General features: G+C 39.8%; 1 protein-coding gene across 3 annotated transcripts; it reads right to left on the reverse strand.

The window, feature by feature from the left end:
* Positions 1–18: 18 nt before the first annotated feature.
* Positions 19–10,109, reverse strand: LOC121983916 (U-box domain-containing protein 44-like). 3 transcript variants are annotated; one of them, XM_042536614.1, is made up of 5 exons: positions 9,794–10,109; positions 3,271–3,833; positions 2,857–3,166; positions 422–2,037; positions 19–332 (listed from the first exon to the last, which is right to left on the reverse strand). In XM_042536614.1, exons 2-4 carry the CDS (start codon positions 3,817–3,819, stop codon positions 458–460), a joined length of 2,439 nt encoding a protein of 812 aa, XP_042392548.1. In that variant the 5' UTR covers positions 3,820–3,833; positions 9,794–10,109; the 3' UTR covers positions 19–332; positions 422–457. The 3 variants fall into 3 exon arrangements, with proteins under 3 accessions (XP_042392548.1, XP_042392547.1, XP_042392549.1); XM_042536613.1 differs by having other exon boundaries at positions 309–2,037; XM_042536615.1 differs by lacking the exon at positions 9,794–10,109 and having other exon boundaries at positions 309–2,037; positions 3,271–3,411; positions 3,486–3,654.
* Positions 10,110–17,834: the final 7,725 nt, after the last annotated feature.

Raw genomic sequence — 17,834 nt, forward strand, 5'->3', positions numbered from 1 at the left:
AACACAGCGTAAAACATTATCCAGAAGCGAAGCTGGGTTGAACAACAATTAATAAAGTTACTAATGAATTTAACTTGATCAATGCTAAAAATACCAAATATTCGTTACCTATATATATTCATCAAAAACTAATACACTTTACAATGCCAAATCAATTCAATGTCATCACATCGATACACAAAATTTGTAGTATCTACAAGCCACGGCTTCCAACTCTTTCTTGCAGTCCCATCAGCAAATGGCTTCCTACTCTTTCTTCTATAAACAATCTGTGTGAATCCTTTTGGCGTTTCTTTTCAACCCAATGGTTTATTACCATGCAAGAGTGTTCTCTGAAAATAGAATCCATAACCTTAACACTCTTTTTTGCGAACAGAAAAGAATATATCAAAATACAGAAGAGTTGAGACGAATATATTACAAGCTCAATGTACAAAGCTCTGGTCTTTCTACCCTCTTATTGCCCCATCTTTGTGAAAATCCCAGAGAAATTTGGCAACTTATCGACATGCTTCAGTGCCCGCTCTGCGATCTGCCTCGTTCTATAATCCCCATGCCTGAACGCTTCAACTAATGCTGTTCCAACGTTTTGATCCCCTGAAACTTCACAAGCTATTTCTTCTATCCTCAAGATCCTTTCCACAGCCCAGACAGCTTGCTGCCTGAGCGTCTCTGTGCGGTTTTCCTGCAATATTTCCAGAATTGGTTTAATCCCATCCGCACCATCCAAGACAGACACTCCTTGCTCGATATCCACATCGTCATCCAACAGAGTGCACAAGGCTGCCAAGGCAGCCTCGACAACCTTTTCATTAGTATGATCTAAACAAGCAACCAACTTCTCTACGGCTTTTCCTTCCAACAAACAGAAGCTTTCTTTTACAGAACAGAAGCCGTGGTGGACTTGGCACAGTCCAGTAATAACTGGTTGCTTGCCTACGCAAGAAAACATAGAACGGAAAAACCCTGGTTCTGGAACCACTGGGACCCTTGTTAATAGTTTTGTTTGCCTGGAGAGGTTTCGCAGAGCCAGGGCAGAAGCTCTTTGCACTTTGTCTAGACCATTCATCTGAAGCAAATCAGTATAAAGGCTAGCAAGATTATACTCACGAGTTAGGGCAATGATCTCCGGTTCACCTTCCAGAATGTATGTGAGCCTCGAGAGAACACTAACGAGGCCTTCAAGAAAAGGAGTGGCAAAGCGTCCCCCACGAGTTATCCCTTGTCTGATACTAGTCACTTTTGAGATGGCTATCCTGAAAGCTCCTTCATCCAAGAGGCACCTGGTTAAAACAGAGTCACTCTCGGGAAGGTTGGCGAGGAGCCCAACAGCAGCTGCCTGCTCTTCTGAGATCCCACTGTCATCTGCAATGATATTAATCAAGCTGCTGAGTTGACCAGCAGTCTCACGAAGAGCATCAGAAAGCTCTTGACCCATGTAAGGAGAAATATTGTTCAAGAGTTTTATAGAAGCCACTCTGACGTCTCTTTGTGGGGCTTCAACGAACTGAATAATACTAATGGTAGCACCTGAACTTTTAATAGCAACAACTATGTTCAAAACAGTGGCTGAAGAACTTGTAAGCCCCACAAGTACCTGAAGAAGTTTGCATTCAACTGCAGGTCCAGTGTTGCTAATTAGATGAAGAAGACTGTGTACAATGTCTTCAGAAACCAAGGTACGGCGATCATGATCAAGAGGGATACTCTCAAAATTAGCACCTGAAGACACAATGTTAGCAAGAACTGTTGCAGCTACCTCTTTCAGTCTCATAGGCAGCTGGTTGATCCCTATCGTGAAAAGGTCTCTGACAAGTGGTGGAAGGATGCCAGCATGAATAAGTATCTTTGCACTAGCCTCATACGATGATATTTGGTTCAAAGCCTTGAGGGCAGCTTCTCGCGCTTGCTTGCTCCCACTTTTCATGACATTGACGAGTACCGAACCAGCTGTTTGGGCTACAAAGACTTTCACATCATTGCTTAAGACAAGCTCTCCAAGATAAGTAGCCATTGAGAGCTGTGTTTCAGGTGATCCTGCAAGATTTTGCACAAAATTTGGAGAGAGAACCACCTAAAAAACAACATAACTAATAATTCATTTACAAAATGAAAGATTAGATATTTGGAGAAATAAAACCTTAACACTAATCATCCAGACAAGACTAGAATAACAAAGCATTTTTTAAGACACTTCATAGAAGACTACAACTACTTTAAAGGAGAGAGGTTAGTGTAGGTAAAACTTACAAAAAGGAAAAAAAACAATTTCTGCTTTAGAGATTCTAATAAATCCAACCCAAATATTTACCTATATCCAATTACACTTACAATAAAGCTAGCCCATGTCATCTACTGCAACAATTTACATTAGATAATATTTTGGCATGACAGCTATTGGCCTGATTCCTTAAAAAAAGATGGATTATCATACTGTGACACTGCCAAATTTGGATGATCAACTGCCAAGCAAGACACAAAAATTGATAACGAGAAAGATTGCTAAACATAAATTTGTGACAAGTGAATGTAAAACCTCTGAAGTAATTGCTAGATTTAGCTATTATTAAAAAAAGTAGTTTACGTGGCATAATAAAAAAATTTAAAAAAAAACATGCAAAACCCTTTTTTTTTGTTTAATAAAGAGGAAAATAAATTTAATGAAAAAGAACAAACAATATAAATATTCAAGGGAAAAGAAGCTGCTAGAGAAACAAATGCTGCTGAGAATAGGGGATATCGACATATCGTATATGCATTTATCATCATTGTTTAAATATCATATCAATTTATAAGAAATTGTACATTAAAGAGTGTATAAAGGAGTATAACGAACTAACCAAAACAGCAAATTACCTTCAAGGAGAAGTTTAAGAAGCGGCTGCAATCTACCATTTTCAGCCATTTGTCTGACATTATTTTCACTTTTTCCTAAATTTTCCAATGTCTTATCAGCTCTTTCTATAGTTAAGTGTTTTTCTGATTTGCTACTTGCCATTCCTACCAATATAAGTATCACTCCGCTGACTCCTCCAATCTTTTCACACAAAGTTTCAGATTTTGAAAGCTCATATAATAATGATACAGCTTCTTCCGTCTCTTGTGAATGCTCAGGTGACAAGAATTTCACAATTCTTCGGATTGTGTCTCCTGCAGCAATAGCTTCCTGCAAAACAATAACATCTGAGGTTATCTCATCATAGAGGGTAAGAACCAAGTCCAGAATCTTCGAGAGTATCAGCAAATTAAACAAAACAGACAGAAGGCAACCTTATTATCATCTTCTTCAGAAGCGACGCGAAGGGTTTCTAGTGCCTTAAGTCGGATTTTCCTGTTGCTGCTCTTCAGCATGTCAGCAATCATAGGTATTAATTCTGCATTACGCACAGCATGTTTGCTTGACCTGCTTTTCTGACAAATATATATAATGGAATTAAGTGACTGTAAAACATCAACATCAGAACTTCCAAGTGACAGTGTTCTACATGCTTTGTCCAGCTGGGCAATTTCATTTCTCTTGGTCCACTCTTCAATGGTATTCCTCAAAGCTATACTAGGGTTTAATTCAGTGCTCTTTAATTCTTTATTTGTCAATGGACAGGTTGGCATCCTTCCATTGTCCCTGCATTTCTTGAACCATTCCTCAATAGCTTCTCGCTCAAAAGTCTGCCCATTCTCTATGGTAACTGGATCTTGCATAACTTGTTTCGTAAGTGAACAAAGAAATGCTTCATAGATAGGCTCAACACGTGAATCGTCATGATGGCTCTCATCTGAATGTCTACCCAAATTGAAGCTATCAACCCAATTTTCTGCCATTGCTTCACAGAAACCTGATTAAAAAAAGATGGTTCCATCATGAACCATGAATTAAGAAAACTAGACATGACAATCTAAATGGTAATACAAAAGTCAATTACAAATTAATTTGATTTATGTTTCCATCATCATTGGTTTTGAAAATATAGCTATATACCCAAACCTTGAAACTGAAATCTAGCAAAATGAACAAAAGATTCTTTTAAATCCAATAGGGGACCAAGGCTCGGTCCAGCTTAAAGTTCTAATGTCAATCTGTTACACTTTATCAGCTAAAGTATATAGTGACTTGCACTAGCAATGTAAGATTTACTGGTAATAGTTCTTGATTCAACCCATAAGTAGGTCTTGGTACACGCCAACCAACAGGTATTATAAACTTGAACTAGTTAGCAACTTGAATGCATAAACCTACATATTCTCATGAAAGATACATCAGGATCTTATGTCACACAAATGAAACCAATATCTGCGAGTAAATTTTAACTGAGTCCATGATGTAACAAAAGCAATATTTTTCACAAATTTGTTTGCAAATATAGAAGCTATTAAGAATGTTTCAGTAGATCCCTTAAAGATATTTTCCATTCTTTTTAGGGTATTTTCCAATTTATCAAGCCTTGACCTCAAGGCTTGATTTTCCATCCTTAAATCCTTGGATGTGGATTTTTTTAGATTACCTTTGGCATTTTTATCTTTAGGCCTATATCTAAAATCCTTAGAATTCTTGCCCAAGCCATTCTCTACCTTCCTATCCTTAGGAAGTGTAGTTTTGGCATGATACGCTACATGTTTTTCTTTAATCCTATCATGCTTCCTATTTTCATGATAAATAGTATTAAGGTGGTATAAATTTGATCTAGCATACTTTTTATCATGATTGAAATAAGTGCCATTACCTAATGGTACCTTAATGTTATTCTTTACTCGAGCTTCCTTCTTGACTCTTGATCGAATCTTCCTCCTTGGGCATTAACTCCAATAGTGCTCCTTTTGCTTGCACAAGAAACACACAATGTGTTCCTTGCCTTGACGTACTACAGGGCCAATTTTCTAGGGCTTCTCCTTATCCTTTGGTATCAATTGACCCTTCTTCTTGGTCAACTTCAGACACTTACTCTTGTAATGCCCATTTTCCCTACACTCAAAGTAAATAATGTGACTCCATTTGATTTCTCTTGACTTGTGGAGGTGGCACAATCTTCCTCTCCATTTGACCTAGAAGTAGAAGCTTCTTCTTGCTCCGATATCAATGAATGACACTTCCCTCAATCGTGGAGGTCTCTTGAATTTCCTCTTCAGATGTTGAGTATCTCTCAACCTCTCAATCCTCTTCCTCTTGATCCAAAGAATTTCCCTCTTTGGATTCTACTTTGCTTTGTTTTGAGGATGGATTTCATGAAGTCTTACCAACTTGCTCCAAAGTTCCTTGACATCTTGATAATTTCCAATTTTGCTCAAAATGTTGCTTGACACTAAATTGACCAATAATTTGGTCACCTTATTATTGGCCTCGCATCTTTGAATTTGACCTTCGCTCCATTTTCTCTTCTTGATGATTTTACCTTTGCTATCCCTTGGAGCCCCAAATCCCTCCATTAGAGCAAACCATTACTCGATCTCCATCATGAAGAAATTTTCGATCTTTGATTTTCAAAGATCGAAGCATGTGAATGGTGGAGGCACCCTTGTGGCATATCTTAGTTTATCTCAAAAATCCATCTTGAAGTTGAGCTTCTCTCGATGAAGTCTTTGACTTGTTGAAATTAGGGCTTCAACTTCTTTTTCCTCTAGCTCTTTGCCCCTTCCGGTGATTAGTCCGATGAAGAGTGGCCTCGCTCTGATACCATTTGTTGGGTCACGAAGAGTTAGAAGGGGGGGGGAATAACTCGTCTTGCTTCATCGATAATGATTTGCAACGGAAAACACGAAGCGAAGTTCCACCAATGCTAACACTAGAATTTATTTAGTATCCACTTCAAGATGAGGTGACTAATCCAAGGATCCACACTCGAGCACACTCTCTACTATGAAAACAACTCATTCTCGGAACAATCCGGAGGTGGAAAAATCTCGTACAACTCAACAACAAAGATACAACTCGAAGTAAGAAGTAAATACAAGAATATAAATGAAAACTTCTTGCTTGATCTATTGTTGATGAAGATGCCTCTGGACCAGTTGGAAAGTGTAACAACACTTGTCTTCTAAGCTTAAAATTCGGCGAACAATAGTGGAGAAGAATCGTGTAAACGTTATTGCACTTGAATCTCGCTAACGGTTTTATTCTTTGCGATCTAGGGCTCCCAATCTATTGGGCTTACTCCCAATCGATTGCCACGTTAGATCCAGCCGATCTCAGCCGTCCAAAGCTCGCAACCTGCACAACGGTCATAATCCAATCAATCGGTCGATCGATTAAAGGAGTTGTATCAATCAACTTGATCCAGAGTGCCTCTGTGTTCTCGTGAGAAGTCCCGGAAGTGATTGGGCACCTTCCCAATCGATTCCGTACAGCATGCACTGTGCTTCGCGAAAAACCTCTCTTAATCGATCAACTGATCGATTGAGAGTGCTATGGATCGATTGCCCAATCGATTCAGAGACTCTCTGCTTTCTTGTGAATTCCTCTCGATCGATCACCTGATCGATTAAGCTCCTCACGACAAAAATGCACCACCCAATCGATCCACTAATCGATTGGTCTCTAGCTCAATCAATTACCCAATAGATTGGCTAACCCAAACTTGCTTAACTCAACTCCAGAGTTCCCACGGCCAACATCCGGTTATCCGTGACCTGTTGGGATTCCTCATTGCCTACCATTCGGTCAATCTTGACTTGCTAGGACTTTGTCATCAAGTGTCTGGTTAATCATTTAACCCACTTAGACTTTCTTCCTTGTGCCAAGTGTCCGATCAACCTTGACCAACTTGGATTTACTGTCTCGTGCGAAGTGTTCCGATCCTCTATGACTCACTTGTACTTTCAAACACCAGATGTTTGATCAACCTTAACCCACCTAGATTTTTATCTCCAGGACTTCCTCACTATCTAGCTTCACTCACCAGGATTTCCATCTACCTAGTTTCACTCACTAGGACTTATATCTGCCTGACTTCACTCATCAGGACTTTGCAATCCACTTAGCTTCACTCATCAGGACTTTTTACCTAGTTTCACTCACTAGGATTTCATCTGCCTAGTTTCATTCACTAGGACTTGCATATGCTTGATTTCACTCACCAGGACTTTCCTGGCTTCACTCACTAGGACTTTCCACACCAAATGTCCGGTCAACACTGATCCACTTGGATTTTTTTCTTTAGCCAACCTTCTCGTTGGTCTTGCCCTTGCCTAAACTCAGGATTTCCCAGTCAAGTATCCGATCAATCTTTGCCTACTTGACTCTTCTGGTTAACCTTTGACCGTCAATCTCCCATATGGACAATTGCACTTGCAATCTATATATATTGTCAAACAAACTCAAACACGAAGACTCAAGCTTGAGCCAACTTAAACTTAGTCAACTTGGTCAACTTTGACCAAGGGAAATTGCACCAACACGGGGAAGGGTTGGATCACATTGGATCAATTGTATGCATCCTTACCTTGCATTTTTGCAATAGGCTATTTCTGCGAATTGAACCCGTGATCTCAAGGTTGTTGGGTTGCAATGGTTGCAATTGTTGCAAACAAAGTCTCACATTGAAAATACATATAAATGATCATGAACTTATAATAAGGGAAAGATATCTCGCTTGGTATGAGACCTTTTGGGTAGAGCTCAAAATCAAAACTATGAAGATTTGGGCCCAAAGTGAATAATATCATACCATTGTGGAGATATCTTAATTCTTTTGGTCCTAACAATTGGCGCTACCAGAAGGACTAATCGTCGACTATGCACAAGAATCATGGTCCAATTGAGTCATGTGGGTTGAATATTGACATCTAATGAAGGAAATGAGGGCTTCTATGTCTGGATTAAGACGATTTGACATCAGGTAGAGAAGTCTTAATTGTGGCTAGGCAAGGAAGACCTAGGAAGTCGATCGGAGTAAGAGGCAAAGAAGTCCTAGTAGGTCTGGTGGACCGAGAGGCAATGAAGTCCTAGTAGATCGGGTGGACCGAGGGGTAAGGAGTCCTAGTAGGTTAGTTGGATCGAGGGGCAGGAAAGTCTTGGTGGGTCAAGGATAAGATGACATCAAGAGGATAGGCTTGAGAGGGAGGTTCTTTGTTTGAGGGGGAATGTTGGGTTGCAATGGTTGCAAACAAAGTCCTGTATTGAAAACACATGAAAAAGATCATGGACTTATAAGGAAAAAAATATCTCCATTGGTATGAGGCCTTTTGGGTAGAGCCCAAAAATAAAACCATGAGAGCTTAGGCCCAAGGTGAATAATATCATATCATTATGGAGATATCTTAATTATTTTGGTTCTAATAAAAGTCAGATGCCAGCAACTTTATTGTTACGTCAACTCTCCCTAATAATATTTAGTTCAACTGTCGGAGAAAAACTAAAGGCCTAAATCAGACCAATTCACACTAAAACAACAATTGTGTTGAACATGCTAGACCAATAAATGGGTAAGATAAGGCATCATATATTGCAAGTAAATTTTAACTAGATCACCTCCACAACTAAGACAATAACTGACAAAAAGATGACAATAAAAAACAGGAATAGCAACACTAGGCCTGAAATTGATCCATTCCAATTAGATTCAAATCGATGGTTTAATTTTTGCTAGATTAATCAATTTTTGCTATGAAGATAAGAAATCGGTTGACTCTGTTCAATTAAAGATCAAATCCACTTCCATGACAATCTTTCGAAAAGAGGAATAGCAACATTTCAGAACTGGCCAGATCAACTTGGAGACCTGTACGGTGATAAAATTTATTGCATTGACTAGGCTGATCTGAAAATATTAAACATCTATTGTGTTCTATAATTCAAAATGAAGACCACTGGTGAAATAGTACACATGAGTAGCAATTAGCACAGTATAGCAGATCATCAAGCACTTTCAACACAGCAGGCCTACATGGTAACCCCAAGTATACAGGAAACACACATTGGAAATGAAGAGCTGCATGAAAATGAACAGGGCCAGATTGTAGGAAGGTTAGGCAGATGAATTTGTGGATTCTTAAGCCCTGTTTACTTTTGAGTGGCTTGCAGTCAAATGCTTGAAAGATATTTACAGGAAATGCAACCATTGAATGCAGAATTGGCAGCGTAGATCCTTGCAGATGCAACTTACTGGATAACCACAAATACCTTTTACTTAGATGATAATGTTACTTTGTTCCATATAAATATATGTTGTTATTTTCTTTTTGGCTTATTTTCAATCGCTTGATCATTTTCTATTATTTATTGTAATTCTTTAGGAGCACAAGTTGCAATTGCAATACCACCTAATTATCAGTTCTTACCCTTTTCTTAACACCGTCTATTTGTAATCACCAGTTTGTCTTATTTCAATCTATTTCCTTACTAACTTCACCTTCGAGATTATAGCTTTATCTATTATAAGAATCCTAGTTCTTCTAGGAGAGATAATAATCGGGTATGAATCCATAAAGAAAATAAGCAATTGTCTAATATCTGCACAGTGATAGGCATGAGCATGAACATGAAGAAAATCCATTCTAATTGAAAATTAACTAGAATACAGGAATTTGTTGTTGTATTCTCTAAAATCAGCGACTTTATCTTAATATAGATGTAATCATGAGTGTGTTTCTTACTAGGTACAACACGTAATGTTAGACACAACTACTTCACATATGGGCATTCTCTTCTTCAACTAGGGATTACTTTTCTTTTTTTTTTCCAGAGTCAACCATGGTAACTAATTAATCTCAGCTGCGCATCCCAACCCCGATGCCACCAAGCATGCCAGATCCATGAGTCAGCGTAAGCGAATAGAACGAGAAGAATCAGGAAAGACAACGGTACCGGTATCTGCACCGCAACTCCTCCCTTTCCCGAGAATGTTCACAGAGTCTGCAACCCTAATCTTCCGCCTCCGAGGTTGCCGCCTCCGCTGGTCCCGATCGATGCCCCCACTGCGTAGGGCCGAGGGATCGAGAAGGCGAAGAAGAGAGGGTTCGAATTCCGAGGAAACGAAGGAACAAGAGAGATGTTTGACTTATATTGAGGCGGTGGAGCAGTCGCACCTGCTTCCTTTGGCGTTCGCGTACGGAATACCAGAGAGGAGACCATGCTTTGTCTGGAGGGTTGGTTGGACTTTGGGACAGAGTAAGCGAGGCCGCGAGGGAGGAAGTTACCGTCTTCGAGAGGGGTAGTTTCATCTCCATATCGGTTACCCATCTTCTTACAATTCATTTTTTTTTAAAAAAAAATTAAATTAAGTTATGAATATTTATTAATTTTTTTAAAAATAAGGATAATAACGAAAAGGAGTCCCTACCATAGAAGATATCCGATCTCTCACTAAACATAGGGTGCAAATACCATTATAAAAAGAATCAGGATTACTAATAAAAATCAAATTCTGTCAATAAATACTGATGGAATATGATTTCCGTCAATCACTTAGGATTATCGATAGATTTGTTATTCTATCAATAATATCAAATAAATTTTTTTATAAAAATTAAATTTCGTTAGTATTTAGTGGCGGAATTTGATTTCCGCTAAGAAGACGTAACCTCCATAACTGACGAGTTTGAGGTGTTATCGATGAAATTATTTTTCCGTCGTTAATATCAAATAGAATTATCGACGAAATATAGATTTCGTAGATAATATCAAATAGACTTATTGACGGAATAACACTTTAATCGATAATCTCGGACGGAATAAGTATTCCTTCGGTAAATCCGATTAGAATTAGGGCACCCCTATTTTCTTTTTCCTCACGAGTGACTTTAGTTTCTTCTCCCCCAATCCCCAGCACTCTGGTGATTCTCCGGTAAATCTCTCTACCCCCCCTCTCTCTCTTCTTGATGTCGACAGCGACTAGCGGCCGACACACTACGCGGCTGGCGGCTGTGTCGGCCACTAGTACCAGTTGTAAAATATGGTACCCAAATAAAAATTTAATAATAAGGTTTAATAGACGAATAACCTTAACGAAATTTTTAGAAATTTTTAGAAATTTTCTGAAAACTTTTCGGAGCTTGTATAACGTATGTTAAGGGGATAAATTATTGGGCCAAGGGAAAACCTGTTTAAGCTACCCTATTTGAACGAGGAAATGTTTAATTTCTTTTTTTTTTTTCTTTTTTTTTCTTTTCTCTCCCGTGCCCTAACCTCACCTGCGCCTGACTCTTCTCCCCGACACTGACGCCGTCTCCTCTCCTCTGCGCGGCGCCGAGCCCTTCATCTTCCCCAAACCGACGGCGCCGCCTCGACGCTTTTTCTTTCCCGTAAGTACAAAACCGCAGGCCGTTTTCCCCTTCTTTCCCTCTGCCCTAGCTTCTACCTGAGCCTTCCTCTTCCCTGATCTTGCGCCACCCACTTCTCCTTGTGTCGCCACCGATAGGTGCCACCTGATGCGTTGTCGGTGTCAAACGACGGCTGGCCTCGTGCCCTAGCCATCCCTCTTCACCATCGACTGTTGTGGGCCGACACGGGAGCATAGGCGTCGCCGTTTACCCTCTGTTGGTGCCACTGGATCTAGCCGATGCCAACTCCGATCGACACTTGCCCTAATTTTCGTTGGGGAGGAAACTGCGAACAACAAGATCTGGCAGTAGCTTTTGGGAGGCGTCGACCACAGGGCAACTTTCTCCAGCAGAGAGAAAGCAGCCATCAAGATGACCATCTCCATCTCTAGTCCTGTTTTCTTGCGATTGCGACCATGACACTCACATGAATTACATTTAGTTATAGATATGATCTGTAGAACTACAATCCTGTTAAATTCCAGCTAACAAGTGTTGATCGAGAATAATTAACAGCAGCAACTTCATCTTGATCTCCTTCTTGATCCGAACAGTGAGGTGGTTTCCAACAGCTACTCTTCCTTGCCTGGGCTGTGGATCGACAAGAGTGGCTGTGAGATTGAGGTGAGATGTAGAGAATTGGACCTTTGCTATAGATTATGGATTGAGTTGGATATGGTAGTTGGTTGTTCATGTGTGGAAAAGTTTATGTGGATTGAGGATTATTAGAGTGGTTAGATGATTATATCGATTAGGGTTTTCCCTAACTTGTTTTGGGAAGTTTATTTAGCTATTTAATCCATTTGAATTTAGCTATATATATATATATATATATATATATATATATATTGATTGTAGGACTCTGATTCGAGAGGGACGTCTCGACGTCGGATTGGTTTGATTCGATCTCCTTTTTGAGGCGGATACTTTGACTTATCCTTTTGATATTGTCATTCTGATATACTTAGTAGGTTATAACTTGCAGTAATAATTATGTTTATTTTTGTTTGGTATGTCACTACTTGATACCTGTAGCATGCTTTATTTGTTGTCTGCTATACATCCATGCTTATACCCTCTTGATTATTGCAATGTGTATTTATGTCTATAGAGGTAGTGACATACCATGCCTTATTGTGATCAGGTCTAGTTACTTGCCATACCTGACATGTGTACGTAGATCATTTTATTTGATCCATTTACCCTTTTTAGTACATACTTTATGGAGGTGGATATAGTTAGGATTTACATGCTTAGTGGCATGCACCATCTTTCACTTTCGAGTGCTTGAAATCCCTTTTTCAGCCTTTGAATTCCTGCAAAAAGAAGTTAGTCCAGACAAATAAAAATATATTTATCCTGCAAAATAGAGTTAGCGCAACATTAATAAAATATGAGTAGTAATTAAATCCTGTCTCCTCGAGACCAGGATCTAGTCAAGGTCTCAACTTAGGTTTCTCAAATGGACCTAAGTTGGACCAACGCCTACAGTTCCCTCAACCGTGAACACGTCCTCACTGGATCTCTCCTCTAGTTGTTTACCTTCACTTACCACTTGTAGTCGCTTGACTTGCCTTTGACCCACTAGGTCTTCCTACTAGTTGTCAAGTCCCGCGGATCCAACTGGACTTAGGCCGGTTGTCAGGTCTCGCGGACCCAACTAGATTTTCCTCTAGATATCGGGCCCTGAGACCTATCTGGACTTCCCGCCAACTATCGGGTCCCATGGACCTAGTAGGATTTCAGTTTGGTGTCAGGTCCTTCAGACCCGTCAACTTCTGCACACTTGGTAGAGCAATTAGATCATAAAACACTCTAACTTTAATCCATTTATCATTCATCAAAACCTGAGTTAGATCATTAGTGCAAATTGCACTAACAATCTTCTCCTTTTTGATGCAATGACAATATGGGTTAAAGTTAGAAAAAGAATAATATTGAAAAATAATATTTAAAATGTAAACAAAAGATCTAAGTTAGTTTTGCATTTGTTATTTTTCTATATTAACCCTTTACCCCCCTTGCTATTCATTAAAAAAACTAAAGTAAAGGAAATGCAAGTATAAGACAGGTAATGTCGGATAATAATATAGAAAATAACTGAAAATAAATACTTTGTATATCTCAAACTTAGGAAGAGGTATGAAATAATTTGTAAATATTTTAAAGAGCATTGTCTAAGTAAGATATTTGGCAAAGTTGTTTTCCGAAAATTTTCAAGGAAATTTCTTCAAAATGTCTAAGTAAATATTTTCAAAAACTTCTAAATAAACTTTGGCAAAAACTTTTGAGACAACTTTTTCAAAAAGTTCTGAGTAAAAGTTTTACAAAAATTCTAAGTAAATATTTTTCAAAATATTTGTCATAGTAAAAAACACTTTCAAAATAAGTTTGTCAATAATAATTTGAAAGAAAATTTCCGGAGTAAAAGGAAGTTTTAAAAAAAAATCCAAGTTAATTTGAAATTGATTTTTTTTAAAAAAAAATTCTAATAAAGATTTTTAAAATAAGAAGTATTTTCAAAATAATTGAAATTTTTTTTCCTAACTTAAGGATTTCAAAGCAATTTTAAGAAAAAAATTTTCAAAGTGATTTAAAAGAAAAACTTTTCAAAGTAATTTGTTAAAAATATTTTCCAAAGAAAGATTTTTTCAGAGTAAATTTAAAGAAAAAATTTCTAATGAATAATTTTTAAAGAAATTTTTACGGAGAGTTTTCTAAGTTTTAAGAAAAATTTCTCAAATAATTTTTCTTTTATAATTAGATCCTCCTGAACCTGAGACCTTTATTTAAGACAATAAGCACAAAACAGCTGAAATCGTAAGTATGATATTAAATGAACGGAACCATCTAGTAAATAAAGTGAGAATCAAATAGCATCAGTTCAGAAGGAACTACTGAAATGGTTAGTCTAAAACTAAAGTGAAATAAAATAGCTAAAGTGAAAACTAAATAATATCAGTCTAAAACTGAACTACTGAGAAGACGAGGAAGTGGGGTCGGAACCCTAAGATCATAACATATCCTTCAACTCAGTATGACAAGTCTGCTCCTCCTCTCGAAGACTGGAGATGTCCTATCAAAGGTTGGAGACCTCTCGTCAAAGACCCGTCATGGATGCCTCGAGTCTAGTAACTCTATCATCTAAAGTATGAGAAACTGGAGGCGTGGGCAGCCCAAAAAGATCAGTCATAAACTCATGTACCTCTGCCTCCTCTCCTGGAGCTGGGTCAAGTTGAGCTTGGGATGTTGGGTTAGGTGGCGACTGGGTTGCTGGGTTAGGCTGGTGCTGGGTCTGTCTCCTCCAGGATAAGACACCCTCATCATCTATATGTACACCAACTAAGAATAGGTTCCTAGCACCTACTATATCAAACTTATTTAGGGCTCTGACATCACCTTGTTGGTGCAATATCCCTTAGGTCAAGGTTGACTGGTTTGACCAAGCTTGAGTCTTGGTCATAGTTTCGATGTTTGACAATACATGTAGACACATGGACAGTGCAGGTGCAGTTGTTCATATGGGGAGATTCTGATCAGGGACTGATCAGTGTGAATGAAGAAGAGTCAAGTAGGTATACCTGACTGGAAGGAAACCCTGGTGAGTGAAGCCAGGTGAAAGTCCTAGTGAGTGAAGCTAGGCAGATGGAAATCCTAGTGAGTGAAGTCAGGTGAAAGTCCTAGTGAGTGAAGCTAGGCAGTATGGAAGTCCTGGTGAGTGAAGCCAGGCGGATGGAAATCCTGGTGAGTGAAGCCAGGTGAAAGTCCTAGTGAGTGAAGCTAGGCAGATTGAAAACCCTAGTGAGTGAAGCTAGGTAAAAGTCCAAGTAGGTCAAGAGAGTGACCGGATACTTGGCATGAAAGAAAAGTCCAAGTAGGTCAAGAGAGTGACCGGATACTTGGCATGAAAGAAAAGTCCAAGTGGGTCAAAGGGATTGACCGGACACTTGGTGAGGGAGTCCTAGCAGGTCAAGGGAGTGACTAGATGCTAGGCATGACGTACCAACAGGTTAAGGTTGACCGGATGTTGGTTTGGGAGGTTTGAGACTTGGTTTTGGGCAAAAACCAAGTGCTGGATCGATCAGTGGATCGATCTAGATCTTTCCCAGCGAACAGAAAGCCTCTGGATCGATCAGTTGATCGATCCAGAGGTCTCAATCGATCAGTGGATCGATTGGGACGCTGCTGCTTCGCGCGATAAGCGCTGGATCGATCCGTGGATCGATCCAGGCGTTTTTCCAGAGCACAGAGGTGCTCTGGATCGATCCGTGGATCGATCCAAAGCCTCCCCGATCGATTGGGAAAACTCGAATCGATCGGGATCCGACCGTTGAGTCGTATTTGAGCCGCAGGCGAGCGTTGTCTTCGGCACTTCTTCACCGATTCATTTCAGATCTTCACCAGCTCCTCCACAGCCCTTCTCAAGCTCGAGATCGCCAGTTCTTGAAGGTTCTTGGAGGCTCTTCTAAGTCAAGAGGAGGATCAAAGCAAGAAGAAGAAACTAGGGTTAGGGTTTGTGCACTCATTGTAAGCTTGTAAGCTTGTATTTCTTTACTACCCTTTCTTCTTCTTGTATTGAGTCTTGTAGGGCTTCTCCGCCCTTGGTAGTTACCATAAAGGAGAGTTTTATTTAGTGGAGGGTGTGTGTGTAGGTGTGGATCCTTGGACTAGTCACCTCTTGTGAGGTGGATACCAAGTAAACCAACCGTGTTAGCGTTGTGTGAGTTGTTTCTGTATTTTCCGCTACACATCTTCGAAGAAACAAGCAACGCCGAACAACGGGCAAGCGACGAGCTATTCACCCCCCCCCCCCCTCTAGCTACTTTTGGTCCTAACAAGTGGTATCAGAGCGAGGTCGCTCTTCACCGGAATCATCGTCGGAAGGGTCAAGTATAACAAGAAGAGCTAGAGGGTGAAGAAGTTGAAGCAAATCGTCAAAGTCAAAGAAATTCAAAAGCTCAACTTCTACAATGGAATTCCGAGATGGGCTCGGATTCGACACAAGGGTGGCTCCACCATACACTTCCACGAGCTTCGATTCTTGGAAATCAAGAATCGAAAATTTTCTTATGATGGATATAGAGCAATGGTTTGCTCTTATGGAAGGCTTCAAGGCTCCAACAAACTCCAAGGGCAAGCTTCTCAAGAAAAGCAAATGGAGCTCGGAGCAAGTTCAAAAGTGCGAGGCCAATGAAAAAGTGACCAAGCTTTTGGTAAATTTATTGCCAAGCACCATCTTTTGCAAAATTGGAGAATTTGAAGATGCAAAGGATTTATGGAGCAAATTGGCCAAGCTTCATGAAGAGATCCCCTCCACTGTACAAGAGCAAGAAGTATCCAGAGAGGGTGACTCTTTGGAGCAAGACCAAGAGAAGGACTCCAAGGTTGAGAGATGCTCAACCTCCGAAGAAGAAGTCCAAGAAGAAGCTTCATCCTCAAGGGAATGCATCGAAGGGAACAAGGAGGGAGCATACTCCTTGTTTCATATTCAAGATGATGAAGTCTCCACCTCTAGGATTGAGGGGGAGCGATCCTTGGTGACGCCGGATCAAGAAGAAGGAGAAGCCTCTACATCCGGGTCAAGAGACGAAGAGGAGGAAGAAGATTCTACCTCCACAAGTCAAGAAAAATCAAATGGAGGGGAATCAAGGTCCGATCAAGAGGAAGCTTCCACCTCCGGATCCAAAGGAAAAGATGCCACCACTACAAGCAAAGGTATAAATATTTCAATTAATAATAAAAATCATATTATATGCTTTGAATGTAGGGAACATGGGCACTACAAAAGCAAGTGCTCTAAATTGGCCAAGAAGAAGGGTCAAGTGGCACCAAAGGGCAAGGAGAAGCCAAAGAAGACCATTCCCGGAACAAAGAAGAGCAAGGAGCACATTGTGTGCTTCTCTTGCAATCAAAAGGGGCATTACCGGAGTCAATGCCCTAAGGGGAAGAAGATGGGCAAGGCCCAAGGGAGAAGCTCAAGTCAAGGGGGAGCCTCTAAGGTAAAAAGGAAGGTAACTTTTATTGAGCCTACCCCTTTACATCATGGTAAAAAGCATGCTAGTTCTAATTTTTATCATTTTAATGCAATTTACCATAAGAATAGAAAGCATGAGAGTTTTAAGGAAAAACATGTGGCCCTACATGCCAAAACTACCCAACCTAAGGCTAGGAAGGTAGATAGACACTTGGGCAGGAACACTAAGGATAATAGATACATGGCCAAGAACAAAAATGCTCATGGACCAAAACCTAAGGATTTAATGATAGAAAATCAAGTCTTGAGGTCAAGACTTGATAAAATGGAAAAGACTCTAAAAAGGATGGAAAATATCCTACAAGGGCAAAATGAGCAATACCTAGGGCTAAGAAAATCAAAGCCATCCAACGGCCATAGAGGGTTGGGATACAAACCAAAGGCTAAGAAGGATGTGCCCTCATACCATAGAGTTCCATATAGTTATGGAACAAACCCAAGGTCCAGTGGTCAAGCCAAGAATACTAGGGAAGTCTTCCCTAAGAGTATTTTTGCGATAAATGTGACTAAGACTTTTAAGAAGTCTAAGAAAGTCACTAACAAGGTCACAAGG

Source organism: Zingiber officinale, chromosome 5B (assembly GCF_018446385.1).
Source record: "Zingiber officinale cultivar Zhangliang chromosome 5B, Zo_v1.1, whole genome shotgun sequence".
In the NCBI taxonomy this organism is placed as follows: Eukaryota; Viridiplantae; Streptophyta; class Magnoliopsida; order Zingiberales; family Zingiberaceae; genus Zingiber; species Zingiber officinale.